Raw genomic sequence first — 17,441 nt, 5'->3', positions numbered from 1 at the left:
AGACACAACACAAAATCCCTGGTACTAATTTTTTTTTCCTGGGAACCGAGGCTTGGGGATACCCACTTTTAAGATCATAGTAAGCTGAATGGAATATGGAACTGAAATTTTCAGGGGGAGCGGGGTTGTTCTTGTGTTTTGGGGTTGTTTTCGTGGTGGTTTTATTTTACTCTCCTTTTCCCAGCCCCCATTTCAAAAGGGGAAATGTTTATGAAGACTACTTGTATGCCTGACTGCTCACGATGTAACAAAAGGCTGGTCTACAGGCTTTTACGTGCCAGACTTAAATGGTATAAACTGGTTACTGTTTGCTGTGAGTAATGGCAAAAGACGAGCAAGCGGATTTCAGCAATACAACGTTTTGGTAATTGGGAGCTTCCCTCAGGTTTTATTATAAATGAATCCTGTGAAGAAGAGAGAAACAGGTCCCAGGCATAAGAGTTATGAATGAAGGACTGAATGACTTTTCAGTCTGCTGGTAGAGAAAATGACTTTCTGCCTATGCTTCTGTTCTGAGAGGGGAGGAGGAGAAACTGAAACATTCAGAATGGAAAATGAGTTTGTGGTAACTCAGGCTGTGTTAAGGAATTAAGGAAATAATGTCCCTTTCCTGTTTTGTTCATTGCCACTGGAAATACTGTAAGTGATGGGGAATAAGCCGTTTCAGGAACTTTAAAAACAGGTACCTGTAAAAAATGCTGAAACAAAATTTTCAGGGAAAACACTGTTCTACGTCTCGGTTTCCTTTTCATCCTAAACCAGCGATCAGTTCTGTGGTTCAGCATTACAGATTGTATTATGAATAGCTGCAGAGAGCTGAAATGCCCCCTTGTGTCGGAGGGGAAGGATGCTTTTGAATTCAAATAATACTGTGGTCTGCTTAATAGCTGAGCACTGAAGGACAGTCAGAAAGTGACAAAGGCAAGTTCCTGTGCATTTTTAATACGGCTATCTTCCCAGTTTCCTCTTAAAAAACGATAATGTGTTTTGAAGAGTCAGCAAAGATATGGCTTAGTAACACAGCCTGACTTTTATTGTGCTGGTGATACCTGCCCGTTCTTGAATTCTCGCCACTGCCACACGTGCTCCTGCAAGAGCGGCGTTTACTCCCACGAGCTGCTGTCACGTCCACACTCGCCTGCATGGCGGTGAGTTTAAGACCTTCAGCTGTTGGAGATCTTGGCACTGCTCTAACCAGATGTTTCTAGCCCTTTCCAAGCTCGCAGCGGGTAACATGGCAGGCTATATAAAATCATCATCTTGCAGCCCACCCTCTAAAGAAGTAATTCAATACCAGCTTTCCTCAGCAATTTAAAACTTCTCTTTAAGAAAAGTGAACCCTGGATTTGCTGCCAAAATGTCTGTTAAAAATGACCTTGAAGAATGGCCTGGAGTGAGGGGGGTGTGTAAGTGTTTTTTCTCCTGCTGTCAAGAGGGAATGTGTATGGAATAGTTGCTTAGGAAAGTCTGTCTGAGAAAAAAAAAATCACTGATGATCCTAATTCCATTGAGATGATCGTCAATGATGCTACTATTTTATATTATTCACAGCCCATAAATGAAAATAAATAAAATCCTGAGAACTTAAACACTGTCAGATAGTTACTATTTTGAAAACCAGCACTTGCCAACAATTACCGTACGGTGTTATCTGAGAAGCGGTGTCACCCATATATTTAGAAACTCTGGCAGCTGTTTCCAAATCCGGTAGTCATTTTTAATCACCAGTGGTTTACAGACTAGAGTTTTGTTACACCTACTATAAAAGCATGACTTTTTCCTTTCTCCTACAATCATTTGAGACTCACTTGAGTCTCTCCCTAACCTTTTCTCTCCCTGAGCCTTGCTAGAAAAGAAGAAATTAAGAACTAGACAATATCAATAAATATATTTCCTCCTGCCCCAGACCTTTTGCAAAAGGAGTAAATTTCGAAGTCTCAGAAAGGTAGAGGAGGTTGTCGTAGTTTCTTTGCATTATGGTTTGTACACAAACATACTGTAGCAGTCACTAAATAAAAAATATTATGTCCTGCCCCTGTTCTCAGACTGCGCTCGAGCTAGGCTTTCCTATCCAAGAAGTCAAGTCTGCTGCAGGTCAGGATGTGGGAGCTAGAGCTACTTACTGCAGCAATAAGGAAGGGAACTCCAAAAGTCAGTGAACCAGTGGGCTGATGAACAGTTCTGGAAAAATAACCCTCCTTTTCTCTTTCTCAGATAAAGATTGTACTAATTGCTACTACAGGCTGGACTGTGCAGTGACAGAGCTGAAAATCCAAAGCAGATAATGCCCTGTTAGATAAGGAAATGTAACAGAACCAAAAAAACATGTGAGGTGCTCCCTGGGAAAAAAGGCAATCTTTATCCTAACCAGGTTCTATGATACTACTTGAAAGCATTAGAAAGCTACAATTGTATAATGAAGTTGTGCCTAAGACCTGCTCCAGGACAAAGTACGGTGTCAAACTATAACCTGGTTAAGATTACTTCTGTTTCAGCTCTTCTCAAAGAACCATCATCTCTTTTCTCTTCGATAATTTTCTTTTGTATAATTTAAAGTACAGCATTCAAATTAATCTTCAATGCGTATAGGAGCAACAGGGTTAAAAATTGGTCTCTCCTTCTTTGATTGTATCTTACCATAATTGACTTCAAAATCTTTCTTAGTGCCATTCAAGCTTTCTAGACTTCCATTCTTTATATCATATCCCAAAGCAGAGAGTTTTTTAATTCGGTACTGAACAATTTGCGTTGTCAACTCCAGCACCATTGGTGTCTCTCTAATCTGTGCTATAGAAATTCCTTCCTTCAGTAGTCCTTCAAGTCTTTCTTCCAAAATTGGAACGGAATAGTAGAGAAGGGCTGGGCACTTCAGCACTAGCTGTTTTAATTCTTGATCACTGCACTTAAAGACATTTTTGGAAAAAAGCATACTCTTCTGCATAGTAGTAGAAGTAAGTTGAAAAATGAAACCTTTAAGTTTGGACAGCAGCTGCAGAACTTCATGGTCAGTGAAATCATTCTTCTGGAGAAATTCCAAGTTCTCCTGGATTGCGGTGGAGGTATTTAATAAAATAAATGGATTTTGGCTCAATAACTTCAGTATCCAGATCTTCATATTTGCATCAGAACCTCCTAAACTTAAATAACTTCTTTGTAATGTCTCAATCACATTTTTGTTTTTCTCAACAGGATTATAGAAAATATTCGGTGCACTTGTCAAGAACCTGGTGATGATATTATTCTTAATTCCCAACTCTTGAAAAAACAGTATATTTGCCTTCTGGTTCTCATGATATTCAGTAGTGAAAAAAGACTCTGGAAATTGCTCTATTAATTTAATCAACTGTTTTTCATTCTGGCATACTAATTGCCACAGAGCTCTTTGAGAGTTTATCTCTGCAGGGGTATGGAGAATTGCCTCTGGGCAGCGTTCTAAAATGTTGGCTACAGCGGTCTCATCTGCTCCCATTTCTTGTAAGATACCAGCAATTTCTTTAACATAGGCCACATCCTGGAGAAGGACCCATTCTTTTAGTCTGCGTATTTTCTTAATGTCAACTGACAATCTGTAGAGACTCTCAATGGTTTTTTTATTTTCCTCTCTTGATTTTGTATCAGTTGTGTAAGTGGAATGTATGAGGAAGCTTCTGTTTGCTACTTCAGTCCATACTGATGAAAAATTCACGCCCGGGTTACAGTACCGAGCTCTTGCCAACAGAAGAGTAAATGTATCTTTTGCACCGTGAGTGACTCCTCTCAACATTGTGGGATTCAGCCCTATGGAGAGAGAACATCTATAAGAAAACACATTTAAGGCACAAGTTAATGCTCGGAGACATTGATATTTAGACTGAGCTGGCAGAAGAAATTACAGTCAATACTGTTTGTTATTATTAGCACAAAATTCAGCTTTCACGCAAAAGCGGGGGGGGGGGGAATAGTTTTGAAAGGTTAATGTTCTGACGGATGCCTCACTGGAGCAGTAACACGCAGATGAAACAGATCTGATGTGGGGGCAGCACTCTGTCCATATAAACGCTTGCAGTCATACAACAACCAAACTGTCAGCCATTTCCTGCAGCTAACATTGTTAATTACATTACAGCTCGCTCATACTATATAAGAAAAATGTTTTGTGCAATTTAATTTGACAGTAATTCTACTAAATGAATTTTTAAAAAAGCAGCTTAAGTATCTTTCTTAACCCTTCTGAATGTATTAGCTTAACTTCTCAAGCATTGTTTGGAGCATGACTTGTTCCTTCATGTGTCAGAGACGCACACGCACACACACCCCCAGTGCTCCTTCAGCAGCAGTTTGTAGCCTAACTGCATTTTCAAATCATTCTTGTTACAATTAAGGAAAAAATCATTGAAACCTTTACGTATGTGTTTTTCACTAGCTGAGTCTGTTAATTGGGTTCTGAATAAGCACACTGGTATTTCAGGGGAGGAAGCAAGTACACCGTAACATCTTCAGGCCTTCCCTTGCCTGCAGCTACAGCTGCCCTTTGCACGGACACCTTATTTCTGTCTCCAGGTCACTCCTGTCGCGGCCAGCCTCCCCCAGTCGGCAGAGTCCCTGTGCATCCTGCGGAATGGGTGCGTGGTGGTGCTGGGGTCCACACAGCAACCACAGGGTAGCTGTGGGTAACCCCCTACCCACCTTTGCTCAAACTGACTGCCAGGTATCACCAATAGCATGTGTGCTGCCACCTGCTCTGCAATGGCCAAAGGAGCCGCAGCAAGCAAAGAAAGGTATCATCAAGTGTATCTTTAACTTCCTAGGTGGTGTTTTCGTAACAACCTTTTGGAAGCACAGAGCGTGAAAGGGAGAACTGCTGGTCTGTGAAATACTCGCACAAATTGCTGCTGCTGGTAACATGCTTAAAATTGCTCAAATTGAAAATGAGAAAAAAAAATACAGTTTGTGCATTTGACAATTCTTACACAGTTGCTTTCACCTCTCCCAAAGTATAGCACGCTTCAAAAGGTACCTACGTAAGCATTAAGTTAAATTATTTTTTGTGGGTTGTTGTTTTTTGGTTTTTTTTTTTGTTAGGAAAGACTGTTATTATCATGCAGTCTAATCTCCTCCATAACAGATCAAGAAGCCTATCGCAGGAACAGCTATATGAGACCCCTAAAATCTTCTTTATAGCTCATCTCTTAAGCAAATACGTGGTTTGTTTAGAGAACTTAAGTGATAGAGCCTCTATCTAATTACCAGGTAAGGTTAAATATTTTCCAGTGGTAAAATACTTTATCTCAAGAAAGTGTACCTTTGCTGTTGATATTTTTCAGCTTCTAAAAGCTGGACTCTTGTTATGTTACTACATCATAAACTGACAGAATAAGACATAAAAATAATTTCCTCTATGCAAGCTTATGTTATTAACAGGTGTTTATCAGTAACTTGTTTTTCAGTATTGTTTCAACTCTCTGAGGCAAAATCCGATTGCCTAATGAAGCTTGCTTGTGTCATAAGCCCAAGGCTAATGATTTTATCTTCACAAACTTTGTGACTTGCGAAGAGCTGCCCAGCAAGCTCCGCCGCAGAACAAGCCATTCTTCCCCAACAGCCCTAAAAGCACGGTAAGTGTAGGTACGTCACAGACTTTTCATGTGCTGACCTTTCCATGTCCTGAAGAAGTGACTGTTTCACAGGGACTGCAAACTAAAGCCTCTCCTCCACAGGCAGCGGCACAACCGCCTGTGTCTGAGTACTCTGAGTAGTTCTATTGAATTTAGTGGGTCTAGTCAGAGTAAGTAAATCTCTGAAGGATCAGGGCTTTCTTCATTAATGCTTCAGCTCAGCTGGAGACTGCCAGCAAAATAAAGTATTGTTAAAATTGTTTGGGATGTCAGATGATACTTCCAAAGTACAAACTGGAAAAATAACTAACCATGACTTTTACTTCCACGTGTAATCCTGCTGTTAAGCAAAATTGCCTTGTGAGTAATGCAGTCACTTAAAATACAGTCATTTTATCTATTAGAGCTTTTAAAAAATTCTGATACAGTAAATTGTGCTCTTCCAAGATCTGACATGGAAATGATTGTTATGTTCCCTTAAAAGAAGCTTTATGTTGTCGGAAAATGTTTGACATCGTAGTCATTTCTTTTCCTTGTTGTTAGTGAGGATTATCCATGCAGAAACATAGAATACTATAAAAGGAAGGAAAACTTTATTGGCTAAACTGCATTTGACTGGGGTACTCAGGAGCCCTTGTAAAGCACCAAGCAAAATATAACATGCAAAATAAGGTGAATGGATTTTAATGTCATAGTGTTCTATAGAAACTGAGAAGATGATTTATGAGTTATGATTTGGTTATGATTTATGATTATGATTTGGTGGACTTCACAGTCCATGGATGACAGTATCATGTTTGTAGGGTATGTAACCTATTCCAAGAATTCACAGTTCTCTTAAAGCTCATGCTGGATGACTGTTCTAATGCGCAGGACCCCACTGTAACTTCTTACCTACTCATATTGCTGTGGGGATTGTAAATCAATTGAGAGATTAAGAAAAAAAACCAGCCAGCTTAGACAAGACGTTTGCTTTCACTGCCAGCAGCACCCTCTTATCACCAGGTGTCGTAACAGCAATAAGGAAGTGAACTAATATCTACCTGGAAGTTATCCATGATCCTGCTTGCTAGCACACTCGCAGTGACCTATATCTACAGAGTAAAGGGGTGTTATAAGTTTCATTATTTAATGAGACTCCTATGTATATCTTCTATAGGAAATGGATACTAGGATCAACCAGCTGATTCATCCCTCATTTCATTCAGAAATTCTGAATTTCTGAATATGTATTTTGAGACTCAGATCTCACGTTTTTGAAAATTAGCAAACCAATCTCTTGGTCATGTTGTGTTTTTCACAAAATCTTTCACTAAAGAGAGCAACGGTATGACTACTACTGTATGCTGCTCACTACCATTCTCATTACAGCAAACTGTAGCCAGGTCTTAGTAGACTGTAGAGAATTAATTGAAACTACTAAATGCCTGGGTTGAACTTTGAATTAACCAGGAAGAACAGGTGTCTACCTAGAAGAGAGCGGTGTCAATAGGATTTGAACAGAAATCTGGAGCAGTAATAGCAGTTTTGTAGATTAATGCGTAGTAGAGTAAGCATTCACACTTTTGCACTTACAGACAAAAAATGAATCCCTGCTTCTGCATCACTAGTGGAAATAAGGTAAAGAAGGATTACACAAATACACTAGACCAACATAAAGCTTTCTAGAAAAAAATAGAGAGGATTCTGGGATAATCCAGGTTGGAAGGGACCTTGGGAGCTCAAAACAGGGTCAGCCACGGGAAAAGACCAGGCTGCTTTGTCCAGTCAGGTCTTGCAGACCTCCAGGGATGGAGCCTGCCCAGGCTCTCTGGGCTGCCTGTTCTACTGCTTGACCATCCTCAGGGGGAAGAGGCTTTTCCTTATATCTAGGAAAGGAGTCACATTCAAAAAAAAAAGCTCAAGGAAGCACAGCACTATTTAAGCCAAAGCTCATCGTGTTTTTAGTACAGAGAAAATGGAAAGCTAGCAAGCGACGGCAGCCCGGCCACCTAAGCCCGGCCAGCCGAGCAATCCCTACCCCCACACCCCCTTTCTCTCCCTTTGGGCTCCGCTCGGGGCGGAGGGGCAGGAGGAGGACGGTTTCCTGCAGCCGCCACGGGCTCCCCAGCCCCGACCCTCGCCGCCGCCGCCGCCGCCGCCACCGCCGCCCGTTTCTGCCGTTACTGCCGGGGTCACCCGCCAGGAACGTCGCTCGCGGCCTACAACGAGGACTCGCGCCCCAGCGTCTCCTTCCCAACCACGCATCATTTAAAAAAAAACAAACCCGCGCAGCTTCTCCCCCTGCATCTCGCCCCGCTGCTCTTCAGGCCGTCGTCATTGTTACGACACGGCCGCGTCTGCCCTCAAAGCGCGGGAGGCCAAACTTAACGTCACCCGGCCCGCCGAGGGCGGCGCCCCGCCTGAGGCTTCCCTCAGCGGCCCGGTGCTCGGCCGGGCCGCCGCTGAGGCACCCGCCGCCCCACGCCCCCGGACCCCGGCACCGCGGCCGGTGCGAGGCGGCCGGAGCCGGCCGGGACCGGCTCGCACCCCGCCGCTCCGCCTGACCTGGCTCGCCGCCGCGGAGCGCTGCGCCGCCGCGCTGGGCCCTACCAGCGCCCGGGGGGGAGGCGGGCAGGATGTACCATGTGGCGGCCGCGGCGGGTGGCAGCGAAGGGCGGGCAGGGAGCCGGAGTCTGCCTGAGGGCAAATCACCTGAGGGTCTCCCACTTGTTAAAGCAGACCTTGTTGTGATTAGAAATAGTTAAAGGTGGTTGGATCTGAACAGCTTTCAAGAGAGAACTAGTGTAGTACATAAAAATCAAAATAATTGGCAGATCGATCGTCTTGAAGTATTATGATAGCAAAGAAGCGAACATTTGAAAATTAAGCTGCTTGAGCGCCTGTGCGCTGGTGGGAAGCAGCTGATCCCGTTGCTTCGCTAAGACGGCAGCGGTCCGCTTCTTGCGTTGATCCAGAACTGAAGTGGACCCCGCGGTGCTGGCGAGGCCTGGCGCCCTGTCCAGCGCAGCGCTCGCCGCACGCACCGCCCGGGAATCGGAGCCCTCGGGCTCCTGCTACCAAAGGCGCTGATCTCTGCAGCGACGCTGCTACGCTTTTTGAAAGCAGTAACCTGAAAAACCTCTTCAGGACCAAATCTGGGTGAGAGGCAACACCGATGTGATGCTGGGAGGCCTGGCTTACATCAGTGTATTTTCTTCCATAGGATCGCTGCACTTATTACAGAATAAAAGAATGAAATTCATATACATAGGCACTGGATTTACAGTGTCTGTCTGGTAGTGTTTCAGAAATTAAATGAGCTGTGATGGTGAGAATCATCTTCCTCTATCTTATATTTTCCAGCTGTACCTACTTTATTTCTCTTCCAAACTTAGAGTTACAAATCAGCAGAGACGCATCAATGATTGCTAGACTAGAAGGATTTTTCTAGGCATGTTAGGATTTTTTAAACTAACTCTGGGTCTGCACAGTGACATCCTTCCGAGAGTGAAAAGGAGTACTGTTCTCCCTGGGAACACTTCTTTTGTCAGCTACGTTTTCAAGAGGCTGTATTAGATCTGTGAAGAAGATCTAATGACGAAGAGAACTGCTATAGAAAGAAACCGTGCTCTATGAACCCCGTTCAGGCTTGGTCTCCTACATAACTGCTGTTTCAAGAACAATTAACAATGTTTGCGAATATAAATGACATACAATGATGTTAAAAACGTATCTAAAAAAAATGCTTCTAATTTGTAATACACAATGTATTGTATACTTGTTCCTTTATGTTTTTGTCATTTCATGCCTTCATGTTATCTTTTTTCCCTTCCAACTCCCCCCCACACTCTCTTGATTTTTGCGATCACAGTCTGGGCTAAATTAGCAATAATGTTCTTTAAAAAAGTTATCCACAAGAGAACACGGTAGTGAGGTTTACTTGTATGAGTTCCTTGATTAACTGTGATTCTATTTTCTTTTTCTACTAACTTGGAGAGACTCTTCCCTTGAGATCTGACATTTTAATTAATATATTCTTCACCTTCCTTCCACTTCTAAATCAAGAACAAACCGCCTGGCATGGAAGGTATGGCTAGAGCTGAATGGTGTTTTGACATAATGATATGCTACTGATATACGACAGTTGTTATTTAGTCTGTGGCGACAAAGGGCTCATAGACTGATGGTTTTCATGGTTGCAATTTGGTTATGGAACGCTACGGTCTAGGGAGGGAGGGTTGCTTCCACCTCAGTAGTCCCAAGAAGGCAGATCAGTCGATGCTGGACTTCATTCAGGGCCATCTTCAGTGTCGCAGGCTTGTAAGGAGCTAGCAGGGAACGCAAGGAGTATGAAAAAGCAGTTTAAAAGTTTGAAATAAAAACTATATTGTGAGGTGACTTTCCTTGAAAATAAGGAATCTACCTTCTTTGATGTGCTCAAAAATGACAGAATTAAAAGTTTGATGGAAAGTGGTCATTAACTACTGAGATTTCTATTTTATTTCTTTGAAAATTATTCACCAAATATTTGGCATTTCTCAAGAATAAAAACAAAAAAAAACGAGCAAGGAAGAATGTACTTTGTATTAATTGAGAGAACAGTGCTCAACTTTACAATGACCCAACTACGCCAGCTTTAAGTTGCAGCAAGGGTACACGACAGGATCCCGTATGTTCTTCTTGGACCAGAATGATGAGCTGTGGAATACGATGTTCCACATATGACAAAGTAGTAATTGAAAAACTCATAATAATTTATGCCGTTGTTAAAGTCAGTGCTTAAGAACAGTTCTGCCTCCACACTTTCTTTAGAAAGAAATTTTGTATGAAACCAAAGAGAAAGGGATTCTAATCATGGCTGGGGCCTTTGCTGCGAGCATGCCTCGATCATTCATGACATTTTATTAAGTCATTCAAAGTGAGGAAAGAAAAGCGTGAAGGGAAACACGTGATGCACGTCTCTTTTTGTCGACTTTACTTTTATTTTCTGCGCATCTTAGCAGAAAAAATGTTTTAGTAGAAAGAGCAACTACAATTCTTAAAGTACTGTCCTGCTCTGGAATTCTGGAAGTCAAGAAAGGTCAGTACTGCTGATGTCAGCCCTCTGCCTTTTACTTGAGAGCCGTTATTTCTAATGAATCCCCTCTTGCTGTTGCTACCCACTTGTCTATGAACACTCTGGAAGTCGTAGATTTGAGTTGCAATCCACAGGTGGAGGTTTATTTTCAGATCTGCATCTAGAGCTGCCCTGTTAGGAGTCAAAATTGCTCTACTGAGTCCTATCAGTGCGACGCCTCATTCAGTCGTTAGCCATGCCTGGTGGCTAACACGAGGGAAGGTATAGGGGGACCTGCTGCGTCGGCAGCACGCAGACGTCGCTTTGAGCTCTGTAATTAAAAGCGAAGACGTTAGATATACACCATTTACTAATAATGACTGTACTAACAGTGCTAGAGAGACCGTTTTAACTCATTCCGCTGCTCAGTGCTCGCTTGAAAACGCGCTGCGCGGCCGAGCCACCTCTGCCTCTTGCTCAGCGGTTCCGTTACGGCTTTTTTTATGCCACCTCAGGACTGCAGCGGGCAGCGACAACACCACGGTCCGTTTTGTAAGCAACAGCGCGCATCTCTAAGGAACGCGGGCGGGGAGACGCCCTCCCTCCTCGGGCAGGGGCAGGGGCCGGGTGGGCGGCGGGGGCACAGGCCTACGTAAGCGCCTGGCCTCTGCCCGGCGGGATGGGACGGGGTGCGGTGGGGTGCGATCGGCCGGGCCGGGCCCGGACCCGGCCCACAGGCGCGGGCGGCGCCGCCGCTGCCCGAGGCTGAGGAGAGCCGCGCAGGCGCAGCCCTCACCGCGGGCGCGCGCAGGGCGCGATACGTAACAGGTCAGCGGGCGCGCGCCGCCGGCCCGCGCGCATGCGCCTCCTGACCGGAATCGGCGCCTCCCAGAGCCGCCTCGGAGCCCCGTGCTCATCCGGGTCCCGGCGCCCCGAGCCGGGGTGCGGGGGGGGAGCCCGCGGTCTCCGCCCCCGGCGCCCCTCCCCGCCGCGGCCCGCCGCCTCGCACCGCCCCGGCGGGCGGGATTCCTGCCGAGATCGCCGGCTCCCCCGGCCGCCGGCCGCCCCGCCGCGGGAGCGGGGCCGGTGGCGCCCCGCGCCTCCCCGCGCCGCGCCGCCTCCCCCCTCCGCCGGTAGTAAACACACTTCAGAAACGTGAGGGCCGGTGGTCACGTGGGGGAGGGCCCGGCCAATCGGCGGCGAGGGGCGGGGCAGGGCGCCCGGCGGAGCCCCGGCGCCCGGCGCAGAGTCACAGGGCGAGCGGCGAGGCGGCGGCCGCCGGCTGGCACGAGGCGCGCGCGGCCGGCACCGACGGCCGCTTCCCGCGGGCAGGGGGGACCCCACCGCCGCCCGGAGCCAGCGCCGGATCCCGCTCTCCCTCCCTCCGTCTCCGCTCTCCCCGGCGCGGGGGCTCCGCGGGGTGATGCGACCCCGCCGGGCGGCCGCCCCCGCCGTCTCCGCCGGGTCCTAGAGCCGCCCGAGGAGAGGCCCCGCGGCCCCCGCCCCGCTCGGGCCGCCCCCCCCCCCCCCCCCCCTCCGCGCGGGGCGGCGGCGGCCGTTGCTCGCCCGGGCGCCGAGCGGCGGCGCCGCGCCATGAGCGGTCCCGCGGGCGGCGGCGGTGGTTCCCGCTGAGCGCCCGCGTCCCCGGCCCGGCGGCATGGGGGTGAACGCCGTGCACTGGTTCCGCAAGGGGCTGCGGCTCCACGACAACCCGGCGCTGCGGGAGTGCATCCAGGGCGCCGACACGGTCCGCTGCGTCTACATCCTGGACCCCTGGTTCGCCGGTTCCTCCAACGTGGGCATCAACAGGTGGCGGTGAGTGCGGGGCGGCGGGGGCGGCCGGGGGGGCCCTAGTCCCCGCGTTATGTATGCGGTCACGCTGCCTCCCCGCCATCCCCTCCCCTCGCCGCCCGATTGGGCCGCCACCAGCGCCGGTTTCCCTCGCCCGCCCCGGTGTTACATATCCAGCCCCTGCGCCGGCCCGGGCTGCGGCTGCCGCGGCGGGGGAGGAAGGGGGAAAAGAAGCGGTGGAAGCTGTGGCGGAGTGCGGGCCCGGGCGGGGCGGCGGGGCTGCGGCCTCCCGGGGAAGGGGGGGGGTTCTTCTGCCCGCTCCCGAGGGCGGCGGTTCAGCGCCCTAGCGCGCCCCCGCTGCCCGCCCGCGCTGGGGCTCGGCGGGGCTGCAGGCCGCGGGGAGGAGCAGCCCGGAGGGTCCCCTTCACCTCGGCGCCCCTGGGCAGCCAGAAACCCCGCGCCGGCACGGGGTGGCTCCATGCTGGGGAGAAAAACTGTTGACCTGCTTGAGTGGTTCAAAAGTAATTTCTCAGGGTATCTTTCCTGCGGGGAAGGGTAGGTAGTGTCTCTTTCCAGAGCGTGCAGATCTATTCCTACACCTTCAAGCCAGCTGTGGTCCTACCTAATACAAAAATGAACTTTATTGCGGAGTTGTGGCTGGCGCTTCCATGCTAAATGCGTGCCATAATAAGGCAGAGGTTAATGGGACTTCTGTGTGTACCTACCTTGTGAGATTACTTAAAACATCAGTAGGGATCTGGAAGTTGTTTTATAAAGGGCTGATAATGCAGTGGAGTTCTTCTATCGTCTGTCCATCTAATGTCAGGAACTTGAAATGCTTGTGAGTTTAGCCTGCCCAGGCTACCATGCTGAGAAGAGTTGCCTAATTATGGAACAAGCGCAATGAAACTTGGCTTAACACCACTTCATAGAAGAATGACAAAGTTGAGATGCTCTGGGTTTCAGTCCAGTTTACTTCTCTTCAAGAATTGCTTCTTTCAGATTTAATAATTTCTATCCCAGGTCACTAAATATTTTACCAGCAAGGTGACTTACATTTGGAGGTGTTTTGTTCAAATTTTGAGAAGTTTTCCTTATGGTGCTATTTCTGGTTTTCAGAAGACGGAAATACTAAAAATGCTTTCTGTGAACTTTAACTTGATGGTTATTCCATTTTCACTGACAAAAATAACGTTCATTCTACTTAAGAATAATAATTGTTAGATACTTCCCTTATCTGAGGTTCATGATGTACGTTTCTTTTATAGAGGCTTTTAAAATTTTTTGTTTGTTCTGAAGGGGATAGGGTTTTTTTGAATGACAAATTCTGACTTTATAAAGAAAGCTCAGAGGTCTTAGTTTTGTGGATGAAGCATGAACGACTGTTTGAGTTTTAAAAGAATGCGGGCACTTGGTGCAAGTCTAAGTGTTAGGAAATCACGTCTTAAGAATACTTCATAGGTTTCTAATGTGTTTTGCAATTGAAATACTAAACCATTTTTGGTTATATTCTCTGAGCCAGTGAACGATAGAGAAATATGAACTTTGATTCTAGCAAAAGGAAGTTCATGTCTTCAGTGCTACTGCCCTGGTTCTTCAATGACTATTTAATATGATCATTAGCTAATACAGTCCTTGAGTACACTTGTGTGTGATGTACTTGCTAGCTGGCTTACTTTAGCAGTGTTCTCAATGACCTAAAAGACATCTAGTCCCTGCACCGCATTTTGCATTTGAAGAAAACCATCTTTTTTTAGTTGCTGGTTAGAGGGGCTGAGGTTTTGGTGATGTGGGCTTATTTATTCATTTAATGAAGAGCAGCATTTTTCTTTTAGTCCTTTATTTTTGTGTGTTCCACCACCACCCCCTGCCCGAAGATCTCCCAGAAGAAGGGCAAATTACAACTCCCCTATCCAAAGCACTTCAAACAGCCTCCTGGGACTTAAATACCCTCAAGGAACATGCTGCACATGGATTTGAGCAGGAAATCTCGCTGCCTTCATAGCCCAGTTTTGTGAGATCTCTGGATTTTTTTCAAGTTTAAAAGTACAATAACATTATAGAATAACTGGTACTAGACTGTATTTTTATTAGAGTGATCTCAATAAATTCTTATTTAAATGAACAGTTACTAGTTTGTAATTAATCCATTTTAGGTTCCAGCGGTTTTAATGAGTTATTTTTAACCAACGGTAACACACACATTCACAGTATGCATACACAAGACTTACGATGCAGTTTGTTGTTATTAATTTTGCAATTAATAATCAAGCATTTTATCTGCTTGGTCACTTGATGACCGTCAGCAAGATCCTTGCTTACGTGCCTGTGGAGTAGGGTGTTGAATTAGTAAAAAATGTTTTATTTGAGATTAAGAGCAGAAGCCCTTCAGCATTTGGAACATGAGTCGAATTTAATCTCCTGGCGTGAATTTGCAGTGGTCCTTTCTTCTTAGTTTGAATTGATTGACACTGAGAGTTTTATGTTCTGGTGAGTGTATGGTCCTGATGCCCAGGGAAAATCTCTTGTCTGTCAGAGTTCAAAGTATGACTAACACAATGGATATGAGGAAAAATGGTGCAAGAATACGAGAAACCAGGAGGTTTAGTTTCTTGCTAGAAGTAATATTGTCCCTCTGCAGAGTCACCGGTTACGGCTCACTTTAAAAAATGTGTTTTAAATCTGGCCAATAGCAGCTTTTAATACATAGATGCTTTCTGATTAACTTTTCTCTTTAAACAGTCATGTAACACTCATGAACTAATATTTTTGTGTAATTCCACTATTGAGCAAGTCTAATTACTAAGCAGTCACATGGTCTTACTGACCTCCTTTCTCCTGGCATTCAGCCTACCTGTTCTAAAATCATGAATGCTACGTAACAAACGCCGGGGCCTTCCTCAACCCAATTTTTTTTTTTTTTCTGGTTCTGTTCTGTTTCTTCTTATTGTTCCTTCTTTCAAGCTGTCAAATAAATCAAGATGTGCTTCCATTGAGACATGCTTTTTCTATATAATGAGTTTTCCAGTGCCATTCACAGATCAAGGCTTGCAAGAGAGAGGTTATTCAGTGCAGTAAAAGATGATGGAGAAATGGTGGAGGGAGATTCTAAATGGAAAATCACTCTAACGCTCTCATAAAGTTTTGTCAATTGCCCTTAAACTTCTGGCATCAGAACTAATGTGCATCTAATTGTGTCAACAGAGTAGACAAAGAATGTAACTTACGTACTCCAACAAGTAACCATTACCTAGTTATGAAAAAATGTGTTTGTACGTGCTCACAGACTTTTCCATATTAAGGAGAATGGGATCTTTAGCAATATCGCTTAGGGCAGGGTTTCATTTAGCAGTGGTTTTAGTACAGAGTGGCAATTGATCACAATACCTAAAAAGAAATGCAAACATTCCGTTAGTTGCTGCCTAAGAATTTACTTTGGCTAATAATTTACTTTTTTAGTTTGTCTTTTTGAGTGCGTATGTATGTTTCTGATATGCTACTTGAAAGACTTGCTTGCAGCAATTGATTTAAAAAGACAGATAGTCTAATCTTGCCAATCCTTGCATTTCTTTTTTAATAATTCCTGAAGAGAACAACTTTCACTTTTAAAATAAGAGTAATAAAATCTGTTTTGTATATCTAGTAGATTTTGTGAGAATATTGATGTGTTCAACATCCTGCAAAGTTAGCTGCTGTTGTCCAGATAGTTAGCTGCAGATAGTCCTGTTGATTTAGGAGAAAGAAAAGATGTTTTTTTTTTTAACACTCATACCTCAAAGCATATTAAAAATTAAAAACCTGAGCAAAAAAAAAAAAGTTTCATTTCCAGGACAATCACTGCAATTCATAGAAATGGGAGCTTGTTTTAAAAAATTAACACTTGGACATCCTTCTGTAGCATCTGTTAAATTTTGCTATTCTGTGCATCTGGTTTTGAAAATGTGCTTACAGTTTCAGGTTATGTTGGAAATGATTTGTCCTGTAGAGACCTGTTTGTTGGATGTGGGATTGGTGAAGAAAGTTTGTCAATAGAATTATTCTATGAGTGATTTCAGTATTAAATGATATCATATCTGTAATTCAGGCAGGCAAAATTTGTGTATTGTACTTTGTTAATTTTGGTGACGTGCTTGGTATGTAAAAAGGAGCGTGCCAAAATAATTACGACTTCCCTGCCAAAAACATCCCTTTTAAGTTTGTTTTCATGGTGTAGCACTTAGGATGAAAATCTCTTTGATTTATGAAATTTTTAACATCAAGCCAATCATCTAAAGTATCAGTAGAGACAAGGCTCATGGTTTTTCATATACAAAGCTAGACATACCTTGGGCTTGGGAGTAACGTTAGTTTTGTATGTATTCTGTAGATACTTTGGGGTTTCTTTTACAGGGTAGGTAGCCTGTGCTGAATTCCGCTGCTATAGCCAAGGGCGTAACAGGTCCACAAGGGAACCTTAGTATTCCCGTGCTGTGTTCTAGACGTACCCGTCAAACCTTTTAATGAGTGGCTTCAACTCTAGCTCAGTGCGCAATTTTGAGCACTTTTGTTCAACCAGCCCACTAAATTGAGGGTGATTAATCTGTACGTTTCAAAACCTGTTATCGAAGAGTGGTAACTTGTTTTCAGAAGCCGCGTGTTCAGATGAGAGCTCTGTGGTACTGGCGGTTAGATTGGAGAAACCCTCCAGCGCCGCACACTTGGGTTGCCCACCTGTCCTCTCTCATAGAAAGCCCTGTCTATCCCAAAAGTGCCCACAGTTCAGCGATTCCCTCTATAGTTCGTGGTGTTACGTGATCTAGTCCTATGATTTACGAAGTATGTCACTGAACCACACTGACGTATGTCCTCATGGTTTTAATCCTGTAGTGTTGATGAAAGGGGTGGTTCCACCCTTTCATGATAGCACGCAGCCCTGTGGTGGACCAGGTTAGCTCATCATTCTGTCCGAAAGCGATTAGTTACCAGTTTTGGTGGGATTAGCTCTGTGGTAGATGGTGCCAGCAAAAAGTCACAGCAGT

General features: G+C 45.3%; 2 protein-coding genes across 5 annotated transcripts in view; one reads left to right on the top strand and one right to left on the bottom strand.

Moving 5' to 3' along the window:
* Positions 1-62: 62 nt before the first annotated feature.
* Positions 63-8,223, bottom strand: MTERF2 (mitochondrial transcription termination factor 2). Of its 2 annotated transcripts, none has more exons than XM_087766579.1 (2): positions 8,142-8,223; positions 63-3,777 (listed from the first exon to the last, which is right to left on the bottom strand). In XM_087766579.1, exon 2 carries the CDS (start codon positions 3,761-3,763, stop codon positions 2,570-2,572), a length of 1,194 nt encoding a protein of 397 aa, XP_087622705.1. In that variant the 5' UTR covers positions 3,764-3,777; positions 8,142-8,223; the 3' UTR covers positions 63-2,569. The 2 variants fall into 2 exon arrangements, with proteins under 2 accessions (XP_087622705.1, XP_087622704.1); XM_087766578.1 differs by lacking the exon at positions 8,142-8,223 and adding an exon at positions 7,861-8,049.
* Positions 8,224-11,847: 3,624 nt separating this feature from the next.
* Positions 11,848-17,441, top strand: part of CRY1 (cryptochrome circadian regulator 1) — a 38,802-nt gene continuing 33,208 nt past the window's right edge. The window contains exon 1 of one of the 3 annotated variants that reach the window (XM_087764156.1): positions 11,848-12,447. In XM_087764156.1, coding sequence (XP_087620282.1) covers positions 12,290-12,447 — 158 coding nt within the window. In that variant the 5' untranslated portion in view covers positions 11,848-12,289. The remainder of the gene's footprint in view (positions 12,448-17,441) is intronic. The other 2 variants (XM_087764155.1, XM_087764154.1) reach the window with 2 other exon arrangements.

This window comes from Nipponia nippon, unplaced genomic scaffold, assembly GCF_047370975.1.
Source record: "Nipponia nippon isolate SJK-2023a ecotype South Korea unplaced genomic scaffold, ASM4737097v1 scaffold_3, whole genome shotgun sequence".
In the NCBI taxonomy this organism is placed as follows: Eukaryota; Metazoa; Chordata; class Aves; order Pelecaniformes; family Threskiornithidae; genus Nipponia; species Nipponia nippon.
This window is presented reverse-complemented; position numbering and strand designations above follow the sequence as displayed.

What these genes read in the sequence shown, in the direction of transcription:
- MTERF2 (XM_087766579.1), bottom strand. Translation starts at nt 3,763, where the DNA reads ATGTTGAGAGGAGTCACTCACGGTGCAAAAGATACATTTACTCTTCTG.